General features: G+C 34.5%; 1 protein-coding gene across 10 annotated transcripts in view; it reads left to right on the top strand.

The window, feature by feature from the left end:
* The window catches only part of LUC7L2 (LUC7 like 2, pre-mRNA splicing factor), a 58023-nt gene that overhangs the window by 11003 nt on the left and 25230 nt on the right, over positions 1-21790 (top strand). For 3 of the 10 annotated variants that reach the window (XM_036905486.2, XM_036905489.2, XM_036905488.2), the window contains exons 2-3: positions 3600-3694; positions 21032-21130. In XM_036905486.2, the coding sequence (XP_036761381.1) occupies positions 3600-3694; positions 21032-21130 (194 nt within the window). Of the gene's footprint in view, positions 1-1963; positions 2035-2685; positions 3695-7328; positions 7510-9149; positions 9217-21031; positions 21131-21790 lie in introns of those variants that run through there. The other 7 variants (XM_036905483.2, XM_036905484.2, XM_036905490.2 and 4 more) reach the window with 6 other exon arrangements.

Raw genomic sequence — 21790 nt, forward strand, 5'->3', positions numbered from 1 at the left:
ATCTGTTTTGGAGGAAAAATGAAAAAAAAAAGTCTTAAGAAATATTTTACCCAAAAATTATATTATTCTGGCCCCAACTTTGCTATTCTCTTAACATGAAGTTATTTGCCAAAGCCAAATGAAAACTGTTTCCCAAAACTACCTGCCTCTACTCCGTAAGCTGTGTCAAAAATACTGCTCCAGTTTGGAATGATCTTCTTTCTCCTTTCTTTTGGTCTAAGTAAGTTCCATGTTTCCTTCAAATTTTGGCTTCTACTTAACTCTATGAAGCCTTTTCTAATCTTTCCAGTCCTTGGTAGCCATTCCAGTCTTAGAATCCTAAAGTACTACTATACTACTATTGAAACATCCATTTGGCACTTGGATCATGCTGCCTTGTATTTCTTGTTATTTCATTTAAATATCCTATTTCTCTAGAAAAATCATGGGTTCCTTGAGGGTAGAGAGCTTGTCTTATATGCCTACTATAAAGGATATGTTCACTAATAGGTTTGATTCTGTGATTTGGATCCAGTGATAGTGTAACAATAACTTTTTTTTTTAACTTGGGTTATTTTTATGTGAATATGTACCCAGAAAACCCAGAGATGAAATACATTGAATTCATAAAACAAATCTTTTGTATTATAAGGAGATTGGGTTTGTATTTGTTGCCTATTAATTGTAGTCCCCTTACCCTTTGCCCCCCCCCCACCTTTTTTTTTTTTTTTTCAAATTGGTGCTGTTTTTACCTAGTTTCCTTTGGAAAATATGGTTTGGGCCAGATATCTTGACAGAAACTAAAACTATAAGTATTTTTATTTTAAAATTCTTTGTTGGTTTAGGTAAGTTATATTTTTTTATGACATGAGCCCAAATAAGTTTATTAAGTACTACATGGTAATGTAGCCAAATTATTTTAAAATGTTAATCTTTTTAAGTTTCTTAAGTAAGATTTTAAAAATATCAATAAACAGATACTCAGTTGTTAGTCCCTCTTAGGGTAACAGTTTACAGTTAACCCCTCTTGTGTATTTCTGTATCTATTAATTTCTGTAATATTAAATTATTAAGGATTTTAATATGTTATTGTTTTAAAGGTTTCTATAAAGTACAGCCTGATACTTGGTAGCTGTATTTATTGTTTGCTGCAGTTATCAGATGCAGTTTATAGAGCAACCATTCATATGCAGTGAGGAGTTATTTAAAAATGCTTTTTGGCATTTATAAAAGTGGATTTTTTTAGAAAGCTCACTGAAGATAATTGCTAAATTTGTATTGTTCATATCTTATCAGATAGCTGTGTCTTCAGGGCACAATACTTAATATTAGATTTAATGTTGATTTCTGTAGCAAAGTAGTCACCTTACTTGGTGAAATGTTTGATTAATAAAACTGAACTTCGATTTTATTCTAAGGGTTGTCTTATAATATGCTTGAGCTATTAGTTTGACAAAGCACGTTTTGAAACAATACTGCTGTTGCATAGCAAGAGCTTAGATACTCGTAGCAGGAGACTCCTACATATATAAGGGCTTTTGTCTTTTCTACTTAAAAATTTTATATCATCTTTAAATTTCTTAGCATAATTTTGGTACAGGTTTAAAAGGTTCTAATATAGCATTGCCATTCTGGTGTGAGCTTATCATATTACCAGTCTAACAAAAGCTTAAGGCCCTCACCAAATTCCTGATGAAATATACTTAAAAAACAAACAAACCAGTTTTTAAAACCCCCAATTGGCCCAAGGACCACTTTCCAGAGCTCTAGCTTTGGACTTCTATCTGTTAGTCATATTCTTCTCTAGGGTTACACTTGTTAAGTAAATATTAAAAAAAATAAAACATCCTGATTTTGTTCACTTTTGTTTTCCTATACAAGAATCTTTACAGTCAACATGTACTTCTAGATGCTGTATTGAAATTGCTGGCAGAGTCTATTCTATACAAACTGAACAATCTGGCCCCTTGTTTTATTTGTAAAGGTTCAATGTATCTATGCCTGCCTACTTCAGTCTGCAAGGGAGTGTCAGAAAGGCCCCGCATTCGCCGAGCCGTGAGTTATCACTAACTTTTCAGATGTGTTAATGAATGTGGAACAAAAGCAGTTGTGTTTAAAAGGAAAAAAGGACCATCAAAATAACTTACTATTATAGTAGCAGGCGTGAACTCTAAATGAATTATTCCAAATTGTGTCAGAAATAACCTACTTTAACTAGAAATGAGCTAGCTTCTAGAAAACCTATTGTTGAACTGCTCTGAAGCCATCTTTTTAGGTATAAATTTCGGTTCTTAAAATTTTATATACCTGGTTGCGAATTGGAATGTCCTGTAAGTCTTTTTAACCACCTTAAAACAATTTGAACAAAATCTTACCCTACCTAAAAATGACTGTAGTTGACTTGCATTAACCTCTTTACAGTAAGACCATGTGAAAGTGGTAAAGTTTTAACCTTTTTTGTTATTCACATGTGAAAAACAGAAATTAAATAGTTGGATCACTTCTTAGATGAAAGTTTTTGGAGCACTCCAGGCATCATGTGAATTATAGAAGTATTTACAATCTAATTTGGTACCAGTAGATCTCGCTTCAGTAATTCACCAGTAGGTTTTCATTCATCAATGATGATATCAATTTAAGGTAAAATAAAACACCTACATTTCTTAGGGTTTATCATTCAACATAGAGGAAACATTCCCAAAGAAATTCTAAGCAAAAAAAATCGTAACTAACATCTTTATTTTGTTGATAGGCTAGTCACCTTTCTTTTTCTTAGATTCTTTAAAGTTTTGAGTAAGTAGGCATATTTGATTAGCAGGTTGGATGCTTCTGTTGCTTAGGGAGGTGTATTGTGTTACATGAAAACAGGATGAATTTAAATGTACCCAGTTTGGCCATATACAGCACAGACTACATAAAACTTGGAGGTATGGAACCTCTGGAGGCATTAAAGTTAACATTTTGTTTAGGCAGTATGCCTTTGTTTGGTGTGTAAGTCCTTCTTCCAGGTTTGTACATTCTTAAAACCGTTATTCTACCCTCTCTAACTCCTCCCAGCAGCGAAAGGGAGACACTTCAGCTGGAACAAAATAGTGGAAGAAATGGCGTCTGGGGTTCAGTGGGGATTCGCAGTGTGTATGCAATGTTTGCAAGATTACTTTTTATGTTCAATTAATGTAAATAATCACAAAATAAATCAGTGCTTAGTGTCAAGTAGGGAACATTGTATACCAGTAGAAACTCCTAGTGGGTTTGCTGTAAGCCTCTTAACCTCTTGGGGCCTCAGTTTCTTCATCTGCAGTATGAAGGAGTTGGACTCCATTATCTTTAAGGTCCATTCCTGCTCTAAATCCTGTGCTTTTCTGAAGTACTCTGTTTAACAACTCATTGCTTTCCCCTTTGACTATTTTGAATTACATGAGCAGTACATGAACTGCAATTGCATGTTGTCTAAAATAGTTTTTCTGTAGGATATTATATAAAAAACTAATCCCCCTTTAGCTGGTTTATAAGCGTGTGTGTGTGTGTAGCCACACATAAAAAGCTAGTGATAGTAGGTCTCTCAGAAAATATTTTCCAGTTTTCTAACCTTGAATGTTATTAACTTTCCTATATTACAGGAGATACTACTCGTCAACGAATCAAATTCAGTGATGACAGAGTATGCAAGAGTCACCTTCTGAACTGTTGCCCCCATGATGTCCTCTCTGGAACTGTATGTATTTATTAAATTTATTGTTTGATTATTGGTATATTACAAAAATGAACTGGTTGAAAAAGTCTTAATTCCTTAATTTTTGTTAAGCAATGACTTTTTAAAATGCTGTTGTTAGGGGAAGATTTGTAGGCTAGGCACAAATATTTACTCAGGTTGATGATATAAATCTGCAGTAATGAGATTCCTCACAAAAGTAATTTCTGTGTTTTACTTATAGATTTTTCCAGTCTTCAGAGAAATTTTTTAAAAAGCAGTTATTTGGAATATAGAGGCAATTATTATATAGCAATAGCATTTTTAGTTAAGGAATAATATGTGGGATTTAAAAAATAGTTTACTGTTGAGCAGAGTAGACTTTTATCCAAAACAGCATGCATTTTTGTTAAGATTCTTGCACATTTATATTGTGGAAATCATAGTGGGGAAAATATTTAGTAAATAGTTAAATTCACACAGTTTGATTTGCAAGGAGTGTTACCACTTAGAAGTTTATGTTGCTGAATTCCTAGTAATGTAAAACTCACTTAATTTAGATTCTGTGTCTTGTGATGTTGGTATCATCATCATAATTTGAAATATAAATCACATGAGGATGAACTTATACTTAAATAGAGCAAAGCATTTGATTCCCAGGCTTTTGGGTTTGGTTGAAATTATTTCTCACTGCAAGAGTCTTCACAGGCTCCATCTGATGGCAGAGGAAGGCTAGTAGGGCTAAACATTTAGGTGACTATTTCTCATTTGCCAGAAATGACTGAAACTAAGGAAAGATTTCAGCTTCCATTTTCAGAGCTAAGAGTTCCCTTGTAGATGTCTCAATGAGTGGTTTCGTCTTGATAGGAGTTAAATACTCCAAACAGGTAGGTATCAAGGCATATGCAGTAGGAAACACCTCTCTTTCCAGTAGGAAAAACTATTGAAACTATATTATGTTAAAAAGAAAAAAAGAGCCTACACTTAAAAATATATATACTACCTAATACTTAAAAAAGTGTACCACCACCAGGCAAATCATTTTCTGAGCCCTTAAATTAGGACTGTGACAGATATTTAATCCTCATAGTATCTTAGTATACTTTCACTGTATACATTTACTATTAAACTTAGCAGTTAAAGTAATTTTATTTAGTGACTAAATTATCACTTCCAATAAAATTTGAAAGAGTAATAAAGTGGCAGAATTTAGTATATTTTTTAGTACTTCAAAACTGGCCATTTAAAGACTTCGACATATGTTCTTCAGGTATGGCATTAATAATAAAAATCTGACATCATAGTTGTGCTTTACCTTTTACAATATACATAATGCAGTTACACTCATTTATTTCTTAAAACCATTCTCTGAGTTACATGATCCACAGTTAACCTTACTGATAGTAAGTGGCTTTAGTAAGTGGCTTATTCAAAATCACTCAGTTCTATTAACTTAAAGCAAAACCAGGACTGAACCCAAATTTTCTGAGCTATAGTCTAACGTATTTTCTACTCTGTAGGGAAAACTTAGTCATTTGTCATGTTAAATAAAAAAGACCTTGGACTTTGATTCTTGTAAAATTCTTGCTGGTAAATTTATAAGATGCACATTTTTAAAATTATAACATTTCTGAAATGCACATCTTAAAATTGGTAATAGAAAATACTGTCTTAATGGTAAAATTTTTCTTGTAATACAGATTTAATGATGAGGTTTAAAAGTGACTGTCTTAGAGTGCGCAACAACCAGTTAAGTTTAAGCCCATCTAAAGACACTTTCCAGGGAAGCTCTGGACAAAAGTAATCTTTTTGTCAGTCTAAGAACGAGATCGTCATATGTAAGGATGGTGTTAAGTAATTGTGAGCCTCTTTCAGGATTTAAGCCATGTTTTAAGGACTGGCTCTATGGCTTTGGGAGACCCTGTGTTGTCATAGAATGGTGTCCTTGGGAATTTGAAACCATCCATAGTGTGACTTTCTCATGACCCTTATTAGGAAAAAGGGCTATTTATAGCAGTTCATTCTATGTATAAATGGTTTGTAATTACATGTCTCTGACTTCTTTAGCAACCAATCTCTGTAGGCAGTCTAATAAACAGTTCACATCTCTTCATGTAGAAGTTGCCCAATTTTTATTGATTTAATAACATGTTAGGTGAAGGATGAAAAAGCTGAACTCTTGATTTTAAAATTCTTTCCCTTTGGGTGCCTAACTAAAGGTTGCCCTTTAGTTTCCTTGACCCTGTTCCTTAGCTCTGCCACTTCCAACAGAATATGACTCACCAATATTCTAGATTATTTAGAAGAATGCACAACAATGTATTCACTGGATTTCTTTTCATTATAAAGAAGTTGAATTTTATGTCAAGCATTTGGAGATGAAGAGTGTGATTTCAAAAAATATACTCATAACTGACAACTAGTATGGAATAATTTTGGAATTCAGTTTGATGAAAATGCCCCTGTAACATTTTACCTTCCGTTAGTCTGGTACTCTAATTAATACAGTCAATTCTTAAGCTAATAATTAGAGGAGGTAAAATATAGAACAGGATCAAAATAATCGTATATATATTTTTGGATTTTGATTTTTATTAAGAAGCATGTCTATCATAATTTCAATGTTACTGTATTTCAAAGGCTTATATTTTCCTATTCATCTAAGAATATTTTCTGGTTTTAGTCCTACTCTTTTCTCCTTTTGGCATACTTGGCTTTTCCCAGTTCCATTCACCTTGCAGACAGACAACATCCCCTTACAGATTTAAGCAAAACAAAAAACTTAAGCAGAGTTGCCATTTTTTTCCTCCCACAATCATTTCTGTTACATATCTTCCCTGAGGAAGGCTAAATATGTTGGGGTGCTTAAAAAAACAAGTTTCCATCTAGTTCCTAGTAATCTGGGGAAAAGATATGTGATAGTGATAATTTATAGGAAACATTAAATCTAAAGCAGCGATGGTAACAGGCTTGGAATTAAAGTCTGCAGAGGTGGAAATGTATACTCAAAAGTGTGCCTGTCCTAAATTCAGAAATGGCCACTACTAATTTTATTATAGCCTTCATCATAGTGTAATTTTAGCACTGACGGGCTGTCATGTCTTCCAGCATAAGGTCATTATTTTTTAGATGGGAAAAAAATGAAGGCTCAGAGAAATTTTGTTTGTTAGATCTCTTATCAAAGAATTACAATATATGATACCATGCAGGAATCTCGGAGTTATTTAAACTGAAATACTTTTAAAAATTTTTAGTTGTTAATTTTTTAGATAACACAATTTCACAGGGCAGTGCCTTTCAGATGTTTTTTGAGATGTCCTTGGAGGCATTGCATACACTAGTGACATGGGGATAGACCAGTCTTTCCTATTTGGACTAGAGTTTTACACATTTTACAAATAGGGATTTTCTATGAAATTCTGTTTTAAAAAAAAAAGGAGATTCTACTGCTCAGAAATAAAATTTAAGAAGAACTGATCTTGAGAGATATTTAGGAACAGGGATAAAATAAAATTCTGTATGCCTTTTTGAAGTGATTGGGTGGCAGTGTTGGTTGTCAAAAATTCTGACTGAGTTGATTTTATGGTGCCTGAATAAGTTCTGGGTTTTGTCTGAAGTGCAATTTTTACTAATTAAAACTTCTTTATTGCTTCTCTAGCTCTTTCTTTTAAGGCCTGGTCTAAAATCAGTTACTCGGGTACATACAAACCTGAACTTTAAAACTGCTGCAGCCTCTTTGATAGTACATATGCAAAAGAGGCATGAAAGTATGGAGAAGCAGAGTAAGTGATAAGACGTAAACAAACCCGCACAAAATTTTCTCAGCCAGCCACTAGAATGTAAGTTTCATGTAAAGGGATGTTTTTTTTCAGAGCTGTATTCCTAGCATCTAGAACAGTATCCCTCCATTGTGTTGAATGAATAATCAATCCACCCAAAAGTAGAATGCTAAATAAACATGTATTTTCATAAAACTAAGTTTGAGTTTTAAAAATTAATGATTGTTCATGGGAAATGTATTACTTTTAAACAAATAAAGAGAGGATCTTCATTTTGTTGAGTTGCTTGTTAAAGTACACAGCAGTGGCTTCCACATTTCAAATGTGAAAAAGTTAAGTCTGTAGATATTTCACATCCAGTCTCTTCTTCAGAAATGGTTTGTTTGGGGCTACTTTGGTATTTTTAGTAAGTGCTTTTAACATAGCCCAAATTACTGGCTTGTTTTTTTTTTTTTTTTTTTAATTTATATGACAATTTCTAGAGCTTCCCAATTTGCAAAATGGCAGTTAAACCTTAGGTTTTCCACATTTGGCTTTTGAAATGTATTGTGTCCTTATAAAGCAGATTTGCAGTTTGTATTTTATTCTTCTCAGTCTACTACAAAAATATATATTCTTATTAAAAGCATTTCTAAAGGCCACCTAAAGCAGAAACATATTTGGTGCCTCGGATTTCAGAACCACATTATAGGGTTCCCAATGAATAATTAAAACTTTACTGTTGAACTTTAAAAACCAGGTCCTGAGTATTATTTGGAGCATTGTTGGCAAATTGGCACATGAATATCCTGAACTAGTCATCTTGGTACCATATGTCTTTGGGACAATCTAAATAATCCTGCAGTCATTCGTTTATATACTTACTGTACTTCAGGCTATGGAGGTGATCTTTTTGTTTTTATTTTCAAAGATGTCCAGAAACTGTGTATTCTAGAATCTTGTTCTATAGTCTGTCTCTAGTTGAAGTTGGCCAGGATCTCTGCCCATTACTTGGATTAATAGTTAAATACAAATACAGATGATGAATTACACTGCTGATGACATCTTTATTAAATCAAATACAAATTAATTAAACTTTTATTCTATAGTATTACTGAATTAGTCTGAAGGAAGAATCCTTTTTCAACTTCTTACTAGAAAATTTCAACTAAATAAAAGTAGAATTGTATTATGAACTTCATGTACCCATAGCCCAACTTCAATAAATATTTTACACATAGCTATCTTGTTTCATTTATAGTCACTTACGTCCTTTTTCACCCTTTTGTTTGTTTTTGAAGCAGATCTTAAATCTTGGGGCTATTGTTTGGGACGACTTTGAAACTATAAAGTAGCAAAGGCCAGTTACTCCCAAGCAAAGCAGAATGAAGTCTGGAAGTCATTGTAGAAGCAGATTGTTTTTCATAGTCTGAAACTTAACACATTCTGGTGTCAACATTTGATTCTCCCTAAATGCTCGTTACCGAAGAACCAGGACTTCCCTTAGAATTCCCTGGACTTTCAGATGTCTTTAAGAGATATGTACCGTTATGCAAAGTGTATTTTAACAAGTCTGAAGAAACTAGTGTGTTTTCTGAGGCTGTTCACTGAAAAGGGGAGGATGGAATTAATATCATTTGGGAGACACAGGCAGTGAACACAGACTAGAGCAAACAAATGGTAATAAATGAAAACTTGAAACAAATATTTTTATTGTACAGGTGATTTACCACAAACATCAAGCAAAGTCACAGATTCTCTATCACTGGAAATATTTTTAAAAATGTGGTGAGTTCTACCTTGATGTGCAGGTTGCAGACCAATATTTTATGGTATTTATTATAGTAGTGTTTGGAATAGTGAAGTTTTAAATATTGGAATCAAGTAGAGGAAGAAATAGCAATAGGGTAGCAAGAACTTTAGATTAATGAGGGCTGAATGGGAAAAGTAAAGCGAACTCACAGTAAAAGTTAACAAAAAATTCCCCTTCAAGAAGTGATTTATTTACTTCTTTTTGGAAGGTAGAGCTGATGGTTGAGATCCTCATTCAGTCATTCATTCACTTAACAAATACTCGTTGAGGACCTGTTCTGTGCCATGTGCTATGCTGGGGAAACAGAAATGGACATGGGTTTCTGCTTTAGTGGTGGGAGCTTAACATCCTAATGTGGGAGACACAACCAAGTGTGAAAAATAAAGTGTTTAAGTGTGTGACGAAACAGCATGGTTAGGTAATTTAGATAGCCTAGGACAGTAGACAAGGAGCTACTCTGGCAGGGTAGCTGGGAGAAAACTTTCTTGATGAAGGGACATTTGAAGAGATCTAAATGTTTAGAAGCCAGTCATTTCTGAGTGGGAAAGAACTTACTATATGTTGTTACCACACAAAAACTTCCGGTGGTTCCCTACTATATGTATGAATATATATGGTCAAAAATCTAAAATCCTTAGCACAGTCTACCTCTCCTTTGAATGAATAAATCAGTTTGATCTTTGCTTTTGATCACACTGATTTATTCATTGTTGTCTTACTACTTTCCCCAGCATGCTTCTCATTTTTGCCTGCTGCTTTTCTCTGCCTGGAATGCCCTTTCCTCTATGGATTTAAATCCTGCCTGGCTTACTACACGATTGCCTGGACTTCTAAACCCCATTGTAGCATCTCTCTCCATACTATTGAATAGGCACTTATTTTATCTTCATTATGTATATGTCCTCTTTTCTTCTCAGTTCCATAGTATAGTCTATTGGGCAAGGCCTTCATTTTAATTTTATCTAGATATCTTTTCATATCTAGGGTTAGAAATGGATAAAGTGCTTCCTGCTATTATCTTTAAAAAAATACATTAATGAAATGTAGAAGAGCTTTATTTTTCTTTATCCACTCAGTGAAAAATGGACTTGGAGGTGGAACATATGAGTGGAAACAAGCAGTTAAAAAATTAGGAAGTGGCAGAAAAGCAGGAAGCACAGTGTGCTCCATTCCTCTTCACCCAACACTCATTTTTGACTTGTTACTTTTGAGTGCCGGGATTGGAATTAGGAAAGAAGAATTAGTTTTTATTTTAAGACAGTAGTGCAGAACTGAAACTCATATCCAGGCTTTTCCCAAATTTTACTAGGCTTTCTCTTGTTCTTGAGCTGAGTCTTGAAGCAAGCATTGAACGTAGATGGAAGAGGGATCTTACAAATATGAGAAAGGAAGAAAGTGAAGGTGCAATAAGTGGGGATCAAAGTATAGTTGATTTATATTTTAGAAAATAGCACTGGAACAGTATTTGGAAGGATTCACATGCTAGGCCAGGGGTTTGTATTTCCTGTGCCCTCTGTCCTGCTATCAGAGTTTTAGTCCACTTTTTCTCCAGCTGGTGTGTTTTCTTTTAGTACTTTACCAATGTCACTGTCTATTCTTACATTCCCTGCCGTCTTTCTGCTATATCTAAATTATCATTTTGATGTCTTTCACCCTTGTCTTTTACTTAAGACTCTTACACTAAAAAAAATAAGAAGACAAATGGGGAAGATTATTATTTTAAACAAACTAAGCAATATAAATAAATAAATGGAGGAATTAAAGCCAGGTTAGATAAAATAGAAATATCTCTGTAATGAAGTATGATTAAAGTTCTTTATTTACGTTATTAACACACTATTTTAGAAATTTCTATTATACCCAAGCATTCTTTCTCACCTTCTCCCCATTAAATGTTCCTGTGGTGATTTTCTGTGATCTTGCATGTGATCTTTAGATTTACTTTTCAGTATCTCCACTGTTAATAAATTGACTGAGGGAGGCTAGACTCAGGGTTGCAATATAATTTGTTTATGAGGGTCTCCAAGGAAAATACTTCAACTGAAACCCCAAGGAGGAATATGTAGAAATTTCTGTTTGGAAAACTACTTGGATAAAGAAAGCCTTTGGTGACTACTCTTAATATCTGTACCATACTGGACGCATGTCCAAAGCAACCTGTGTCCATCAGTAGATGAATGAATAAAGGTGATGAGGTACATACACACAATGGAATATTACTCAGCTATAAAAAGAAAACAAATCCTATCATTTGCAACAACATGGGTGGAGCTAGAGGGTATTATGCTCAGTGAAATAAGCCAGGCAGAGAAAGACAAATACCAAATGATTTCCCTCATCATTTGTGGAGTATAACAACGAAGCAAAACTGAAGGAACAAAACAGCAGCAGGCTCTCAGACTCCCAAGAAGTGACTAGCTGTTACCAAAGGGAAGGGGTTGGGAAAGGTGGGTTGGGAGGGAGGGAGAAGGGGATTAAGGGGCACTATAATTAGCACACTTAATATAGGTGGGTCACTGGAGAAAGGCAGTACATCATGGAGAAGACCAGTAATGACCCTATAGCATCTTACTACGCTGATGGACAGTGACTGCAATGGGGGAAGGGGGCTTCATAATATGGGTGAATGTTGAAACTGCAGTGTTGCTCAGGTGAAACCTTCCTAAGATTGTATATCAATGATACCTTTATTAAAAAAAAATCAGCATGTCCAAAAGAAAACATTTTGCTTCACAGATCAGCTTTCCTGGTTGATTTAGTCAGTTCCCTTGGTGGTATCATTGTTTGCTCATGTTTGAAATATTTAACACCTTGGTAAGACTCCTGATCTTTTCCTCTCCATACTTCATTTCCACTTAGTTAACACCTGTGAATTGAAGGTCATTGTGTTATTGAAAGAATACTGAGTTACATTAAAGACTAGATTCAAATTTTTTCTCTTCTGAACCACTAGCTTATGATCTTATGTTTCTGATCTTCTGGCTTCTCTGAAACATGATTTCTGTATTTGTAGAAAGGTGGTAATGGGATTGAAGAGATCCTTCCCATCTTTTAAAATGCTCTTATTCTTCCTTAGCACTCTTGTTTTCCCGTCGTCACATCCTTTTCATTTCCTCTTCTATTTGACCCTTACGGCTTTATTTTTGGTTTGTCATAATAGTCTTGGTCTCTTGGTCTTGGTCTCTTCATGTTGTTAGTCCATCCAATAGTGTTAAGGCTTCTAAAACAGACTTCGTCCATGTCATTTCTGTCCAAGTAGTCAAACATTCTTCTTTGCTTAGAGTAAGTTCTGTATATGTTGACTCATTCAGCATCTTCACCATCTAGTCATTCTGTAATTTTATCCATATAGCAATCCTGAAGCGCTTAAAAAAAGAGAAGCTTGTAGGGAGTAGGTTTTTCAGAGTTAGGTGGATAATAAGAGGTAAAGGGAAGTCTTCTGAGGTGGTCAGTGCTCAGTCTCATTTTGTTTATTACTTAGGCAATATAGTTTTCAAGTATAAGAGGAAAAAGCATAAAACGTGTATTTCCCATTATATATCATCCCCCTTTCCAGACCTAAACCCTGTCAACAATTGAATGACCATCTTTCACTCTCCTTTCTGTGAATTTACAAGTATGAGTGTGTTGTGTTTTAACAAATGGCATTACATTATTTGAGTTTTTTCCACTTAACTGAAGTCTCCATATTAGTGGTTTAAGTGATTCACATTTTTTAACAATGCCTGCATAATATTTCAAAATGTGACTTTCCTAAATTATTTATTCAATGACTATTAATATGGTACAGTTGTTGATTCTGTGGTATGTAGCATGGTGATGAAATCCTCATATGTGCATCTTTGTGTACATTTGCAACTGTTGGTTTTGTTCAGTGTCTTCCTTGAGAATATAAATTATTTGATAGGAGGAATTACCTTCTCATACTGCTTTGTAATTCCCTTAAGAATCTAGTTCATAGAACTGAGCAAATGTATTAACATATAACAAAGCAAAATATTTGCAAGTACTTGGACCTGTTACTGTGGCTAGTTTCCATCACTGATATATTCATTAATGTATTACTGCCATTACTTTGCACTTGGCAGTACAAAAAGCCAATCCGTTGATTTGCTCTACTGTAATACCATTTTTATTTGTAGATTTTGATGTTCAATTTCCATGTGCTTTTGTTGATGTTAATTTTTTTTTCTCTCAAATCAAAGTGGCTTCATGGATTTTTCTGATTGTAAGAATAATATATACTCATTGTGTTTAGTCAATTAATATCTAAAAGTTCAGAAAAACCGACCTCACAGCAACGTCTGTATGTGAATTTACTAAAATGGCATTTTATTATATGTCTTTGTTTGCCATCTTCTCTTTGCTCCCTGTAGTATCAGGTACATCATTTCTATTGGCCATATGTGTCATATCATTATTCCATCATTCACTTAATCAAACCTTTATTGCTAGGCTCCTAAAATGTTTCTGATGTTTTAAATCAAAAACACCACTGTTAAACTTTATTGTCCATTTATCTTTGTGCACTTAGATTGTTTCCTTAAGTTTTTAGAAGTACAAGCATACCTCATTTTATTGTGCTTCACAGATACTACAATTTTTTTTTTTTAATTGAAGGTTTGTGGCAATCCTTTGTTGATTAAGTCTTTCGACACCATTTTTACAATAGCATTTGTGTCTCTGTCACATTCGGTAATTCTTGGAGTATTTCAAACTTCCTCATTATTATTGTTTGTTATTGTGGTTTGTGGTCATTGATCTTTGATGCTAATATTGTAATTGTTTTGGGGTGCCATGAACCATGCCCATATAAGATGGCAAACTTAATTGATAAATGACTGCTCTGTTGACCAGAGTCTTGTGCCAAACAGTTAGTCAAGTTGTTAATGTAGAGGGAAAGTTCTTGAAGGAAGTTAAAAGTGCTACTCCAGTGAACACATGAAAGATAAGAAAATGAAAGAGCCTTATTGCTGATGCAGAGAAAGTTTTAATGGTCTAGATAAAAGGTCAAACCAGCCACAACATTCTCTTACGCCGAAGTCTGATCCAGACTTCAATTCTATAAAGACTGAGAGAGGTGGAGAAGCTGCAGAAGAAAAGCTGGAATCTACAAGATATGAGTTTGTGGGGTTTAAGGAAAGAAGCTGTCTCCATAATGTGAAAGTGTGAGGTGAAGTGGCAAGTGCTAACAGAGAAGCTGCAAGTTAACCAGGAGATTTAGCTAAGATAATTAGTGAAGGTGGTTACACTAAACAGATTTTCAGTGTAGAAGAAACAGCTTTCTTTTGGAAGATGCCACCTAGAACTTTCATAGTGAGAGAGAAGTTAGTGCCTGGCTTCAAAGCTTCAAAGAACAGGCTGTCTCTCTTGTTAGGGGCTAATGCAGCCAGTCCACTTGTTGAAGCCACTGTTGATTTACCATTCCAAAAATCCTAGGGCCCTTAAGAATTATGTTAAATCTACTCTGCCTGTGTTCTGTAAATGGGACAATAGAACCTGGAAGACAGCCCATTTGTTTATAACATGGTCTGCTGAATATTCTAAGCTCACTGTTGAGGCCTGCTGAGAAAAAAAATTCCTTTCAAACTATTACTGCTTACTGTTCTTTGACAGTGGGGATGTACATGAGGTCAGTGTTGTTTTCATGCTGCTAACATGACATCCGTTCTGCAGCCTGTGTGTCAAGGAGTCATTTGGACTTTTAAGTCTCATGTTGAAGAAATACATTTAGTAAGGCTGTAGCTGTGAAAGTTAGTGATTCTTGTTATGGATTTGGGCAGTCAATTGAAAACCTTCTGGAAAGGACTCACCATTCTAGATGCCATTAAGAACATTCATAATTCATGGGAAGAAGTCAAAATACCAACGGAGTTTGGAAGAAGTTAATTCCAGCCTCATGGGTGACGGTGAGACAGAGCTACGAGGCTTCAGGGGAGGAGGTAACTGCAGATGTGGTGGAAATAGCAGAACTGAAACGAGAAGTGTAGCCGGAAGATGTGACAGAATTGCTATAATATCATGAAAAAACTTGAATGGATGAGGACTTGCTCCTTCTAGATGAGTGAAGAACGTGATTTCTTGAGATGGAGTCTGCTAGTGAAGATGGTTGAAGTAAATGATGTAGAATATGACATGAACATAGTTGATGAAGCAGCAGGGTTTGCGAGGATCGACTCTAACTTTGAAAGAAGTTCTGTTGGTAAAATGCTATCAAACAGCATTGTATGCTTCGGAGAAATTGTTCATGAAAGGAAGAGTCAATCAGTGTGGCAACATTCATTCCTGTCTTATTTTAAGAAATTAACCCCAGCTACCCCGACTGTCGGCAGCCACCACTCTGATCAGGTGCTAGCCTTCAACATGAAGGCAGGACTCCGCTGGCTCCGCTAGCAGAAAGGTGTGCACACTGAAAGCCTAGATGATGGTGAGTGTTTTAGCAATACAGTATTTTTAAATTAAAGGTATCCACATTTTTCTTAAATATAATGCTATTGTATGCTTAACAGATAATACAGTATAATGTAAACATAACCTATATATGCAGTGGGAAACCAAAAATTTCACTTGACTCACATTATTGTGATATTTTATTGTAGTGGTCTGGAACTGAACCCGTGGTATCTCCAAGATCTGCGTTGTAGAATCCCATAGTAAAATCATCAAGGTTATTTAATAGTGACGAGTTGTACTATATTTGGTCTTTTATATAGGAGGATAAAAATAAGAGAAACTGTTTTCCTCATGAAGCTTAGAGTCCATTTGGGGAGATAGCTTTGGGATTTCAAAGGAATAATGTAGTAGTACTTGACAGAAATGACTTTGTAAACAGTAAAACAGAGAATAGAGTGCTGTGAGGTTACAAGAGAAGTTATCAGTATCTAGTATAGTTATTTGGTCAAGACTGTGGAGGAAATAGATTTAGAGTGGAGAAGACAAAATGTAGAGCTGAATTTTTCCAGTTAAAAACAAACATTTTTCTCATGTATAATCTAAGAATTTAGATGTCTTAAAACACTAAGAGTAAACTTGTTGGAATAATTTAGTTATGAAGTAAATTACTTGTTAGGTTTTAAAATCAAAACTTTCTGTGGCTTTCGTCACAAATAGTCATTTTAAGTTAAATAAGCAAACATTTTTTTTGTCCAGTTTGAAGTTCACTTATTTCAGAAGAGAAGCAGCACCAAGTATCTTTGCATTTAGTGTTCAAAGCATTATTGCACCATCAGTGGCCCTAATCATCTGATTAAAAAGCCACCACAGAAGGAACCATGCCATGACCAACTATGGACCTGTCCTCAAAAGCAGAATCAGTTCTGATTTCATCACTGGAGTACAGTCTCTGCCTTTCCCCTCCAGAGGTCAGATCTGTTTTGTCCTGGGGCATGGCTTGGCAACTCTTGCTTATTAAGCCCAGGGCGCCTTATGCCAAATGTTTATCTCTGCCCTTTTTTCCCAGTTTGGTTCATTCAGCAATTATTTATTAAGCATTCCTATGTGGCAGAGGTACATATGGGTGAAATAAAAAATACTTGTCTTTGGCAAACTTACATTCTATAGTGAATTAAATCTTTCTCCGGTCCGTAAATCTCCCCCAAGGCCTACATTCCCCCAAGTCTCCTCTCACCAAAAATCTAACCCTACTACAGTGCTGTAATTGTGTCCTTTTTGGTGTTCATTTTGTTCTCGACCCACATAGTTATTTTTCTTCCTTTGATTGTTGTGATATAAATTTAGAGTGGGGGAAAAGCTTAGAATTCCTGCCAAAGGGTAACATGGTGGGTGACAGAGATATTTAGGGTAAACAGTGAAGCAAGATTTATATGTTACGTTTTTGTTGAGAACAGATTGGAAATACAGTTTCTCAGAGGATAAATGTAAGGGAGTAACTAGAGGAAAGGCAGACTGCTGTGTGCAGAGCTTTTCTAGATGTTATGGGGGATGATATCTAAACATATTAGTACTGAAATAATTGGAACTAGCATAGTAAAGTGGAAGGGGTGTTAGACTAGGAATCGGTCTAACTAGATTTTCCAATAACTTGTCTTGAATAAGTCTTCCTGGGCTTCAGTTCCTTTGTCTACAGAATGGGAATAAAACTAGATCAGTGAGTGGCTCTCAACACTGTATTAAGAACTTCTGGGAGGCTTTTAGTTGTCAGTGTTTGGATGGTAGGGCTTGGGCCTATTTTCAAAACCTTCCATCAATATTATTTAAAAGCTCCTGAGGTCCAGGTTGGCAACCATTGAACCAGATCAGTGACATTTCCAGCTGTGACATCTTAACAGTTGATGAAATAAATAAGCATAGTGTCTCATTAACAACTATAGCTGTGGAAATACCTACAAATTTAAAGGGGATTCTTGGAGTGATTACTGTTTAAGAAACTGGCAGGCTTGTGTAGCAAAAGATAGTAACAACATTCTTTTGCCATTAATTTCTTTCATTCCTGTCTTATTTTCCTGCATTTTTTTTAAGTATTAACACATTTTTTTCTACAGCTTTTTCTTAATAAATGTTGCTCAGTTAGCAGCTTTAAATTTTCACCTGTCTGTAGAATGTTTCAGTTGCTGCTCTTTGTCACTATAAGGCTCCTTTGTTTGCCTACAGACTAGCAGATGGAAATAAGCAGTGGGGCCTCAGAATTTTAGCACGCTCAGTAACACAGTGAAACTGTATACAGCCATTAGTATGGTGTGGACTTTACAGTAGTGATGAATGTTTCTTATTTCCAAAGAAAGCCTTGTCTGCTCATGGTGTACCATTTGTTCCTTTACAGAATTAAGAACTGAGATAATACAGTTCTACAAAGAAACATTTTTTAGATAGTCATAAAAACTAAGTATTGGAAGAATAAAGCTACCTAATGGTTGAATTCTTTCCTTACAATCCTAGAAAAATGGTTGTCTAAACTGCATTTGAATCTCTCAGTTGTCTGGAAATTCACTATCTTCTGAAGAAGTTTTTTCCATCTTTGGAAAGCTTTGATTATTAGGAAGTACATTGAGAGTTAAAATCTGACTCTCGAGTCCTTTGGGACCATAATAAAATCTATTCCTGCTTCATACTGAGAAGTTTTACTGTGTTGATTAATAATTAGGTTCACATCTTGATTCTTCTACAGTTAATTATATCTATTTTCTAGCTTTTTTTTGTATAGCTTGTTTTTGAGACACTAATTTATTCATATTCCTTTTGAAATGTGTTAGCACACAGAATGTTTCTTGAAGAAGAGGGGTTTGCTCTTAAAACCAGCCTTCAGTACACTCATACAGTACCCTAAAAGTTAGTTTTATATCACATAAATTTATCTCATTTCATGCCATACTGTAACCACTACTCTTGACTAGTAAGTTTTTTAATTTGGCTAGTTTTCTGCTTATACCTAGTTATTTGTAAATTTGTCATCTTAGGTATAACCAGAAGATTTCATCTTTATTTCTTTTAAATTTTATCTGGCCAATCATTCTGAATCTTTATCCAGTGAATTCACTATCCTTTTTAGCTTAGGATAGTGTACAAAATCGATGACGATTATCTTTTGTTTACCTATAAATAACCAGGGGGTTGGCAAAAAAGTTAAATTGTTAAAGCCATTTCTAGATACTCTATACAAGGCTGAAGTTCAGCTCTATGTGCTGTAGATACTCTAGTCCTGTTCCCTGATACTGGGAACTTCTCTCTGATTAACAGTGGTGTATTTTTTTATTGACGTATCATTGATATACAATCTTATATTGGTTTTAAATGTATAACACAGTGGTTCAATACTTACACATATTAAATCCTCACCCCTTCTAGTGAGGTTACTATCTATAAGCATAGATGCTACAGAATCATTGACTATATTCTCCATGCTGTACTGCCATCCCTATGACTTATTTATATTGTGATAAGTGAATTATTGTGCCTCTTTATCCCCTCCCTTGGTAAACACTAGTCACTTCTCAGTGTCTGTGAGTCTACTGCTGTTTTGTTCCTGCGTTTTGCTTGTTTTTATATTCTCACTGGCATATTTATAAAAAAATATGCCTTCTAAATCTTCTGTTAAAAGCTGGAACACTCTTTCTTTGGCTTTTCCTAATGTTGGTTTGCTTCCTCTTACTTTTTAAGTCCAGTTTAAATGTATCCTCTTCAGAAAGGTCTTCTCTGACCACCTCATCCTAACTAGGCTCCCATAGTAATGGGATCATTTCTAGTTTTTTGGTCACTTAACTTTGTTCGGAGACACAATTATGGTTAATTTATTTGTTCCCCCTCTTACAGAATGTCAGCTTCATGAGGTCAGAGACTGTATTGGTATTACTTAGTGCTATGTCCTTAGCACCTAGCATAGTGCTTGGCACAGTGGGAACTCATGCAGCAATTGAAGGAATGACTTTACTGTTGAGATGTTTTACTGTACTTTATGTATGGTTTTTGTAATAAAAGCAAAAGAATATTTACTCTGCCTTTTTGAATTACTATATTCCCTTTTCTCCAGCCTTCCAGAGATTGAGATGTTCCAATGATGGGATAGCATACCTCCAATTGGAAAATCAATCCTTTACTTTGATCACCCATTAATCGCATTTATAATTATCTTTGCATCTAGCCCACTTTTTTCCCCTCAATTTTTCCCCAAAAGGATTTCATAACAGACCTATTGGTAGCCCAGATACATGTAAAAATGGACATATTTTTCAGGAATTTTTGTGTCAGATAGAAAAGCCTATGATATGGTAAATAATATCCAATTAGAATTCCAAGTAGAGCAATCCTAGGTCCAGTAAAAGTATTATATTTCTCTGATACATGCTTGTAAGTGGGGTTAGATATTTGTTCTTTGTGAGGTTAGGCAGGCATACCTCGGAGATATTATAGGTCAGTTCAAGATGATCCCAATAAAGTGAGTCAGATGAAATTTTTTGTTTCCCAGAGCATATAAAATTTACGTTTACACCATCCTGTAGTCTATTAAGTGTGCAATAGCATTGTGTCTATAAAACCAATGTACAGAACATACCTTAGTTAAAAAATACCTTATTGCTAAAACATGCTGGACATCATCTGAGCTTTCAGTGAGTCTTAATCACTGATACAGATCACCATAAATACAATAAAATGAAAAAGTTTGAAATATAGCAATTACCAAAGTGTGACACATAGGCATAAGTGAGCAAATGCTTTTGGAAAATTGGCACCAATAGACTTCCTCAAGGCTGGACTGCCACAAACCTTCAATTTATAAAAAATACAGTATTTACAAAGTGCAATAGAGAAAGCATAATAAAACGAGGTATGCCTGTACTGGGTCTTAGAAAATTATCTCTTTACTAGTTTTCCTGGAGTCTTGTCTGGAATCCATTATTAAGGTTACCAGTCTATTGTTTGAGGACTCCATCTTCATTTGAAAATCAGAATGTTTTTTAAAGTATGTTTACTAAAATTCAGCAATTTGACTTACACATTCTTTGAGTTTGATTTTAAATGAGCTTTGTTTTCTGTATTAAAGAGCCAACGGAAATATATTTGATATACAAGCTAGGAGCTTTTTTTATATTCTGACAGGCTGTTCCTTGTCCATTTGTTTTTAAGTACAAAAGTGATCACTGTTCCCATCTGTTGGTAGACAGAATCAATGTGGTTTTTTCTGGCATCAGGTTTTATACTTGCATATGAAATTTTGTAATTTGAAGTCCATAAATAAAGAAGCATCTGTATGACTTAATATGTATTCTGAAGAGAACTGTGGTTGTTAATGAATGAATTTTCTCTTTCAATAATATGTGTCTTTTCTCCCCCGTCTAGAGAATGGATCTTGGAGAATGTCTGAAAGTCCATGACCTGGCTTTAAGGGCAGATTATGAAATTGCATCCAAAGAACAAGATTTTTTCTTTGAACTTGATGTATGTGACTTTGTTTTAATGAGTTAGATTATCTTTTGCATTAAAACATATTGACTATGGATTAAAGGTTCTTAGCAAATTATCTTTGTGGTTATATGAAGGGTAGTACTAAATTAAGATTGATCATATACTTTATTGACTAACAACATTTTTAAAAAATACAAAGTAAACCTATTTTAAATGTGTAAAAGTCATGCAGTTCATATATTCCTTTGCAAATAAGCATATTCTTCCCAATAAAGTAGTAATCAGTAAGGAAATGTCAATTTAAGCAAATGCAAACTAATTTCTACTATATATAAGACCCTTTAATAATCTAGTGAATGTCTACATTCATACGCATTTTTGTATCTGAAAATAAACTTAGAGGAAGGATAAGGACAATTTTTTAAAGGTAAAACCAAGAAGAAATATTAGAGGAAATAGAAGATAGGTGTCTTGAACCAAATAAGTATTTTAAATAGAATATTTAGGTATCTTGATAAACTCAAAATCTAACTATAGTGTTTTTATAGAAGCATGAGAATTGTTTAAAAATGGGAAACTTTCTTATTTATGCACAACATACCAATAAGCATTACATAAAACATACTGATGAGCATAAATCTTATGATACTTTTTATCAGTAAGGTAATTAGATATTTGATTTTGGAGATAAAA

The sequence above is a fragment of the Manis pentadactyla genome, chromosome 7, assembly GCF_030020395.1.
Source record: "Manis pentadactyla isolate mManPen7 chromosome 7, mManPen7.hap1, whole genome shotgun sequence".
Lineage (NCBI taxonomy): Eukaryota > Metazoa > Chordata > Mammalia > Pholidota > Manidae > Manis > Manis pentadactyla.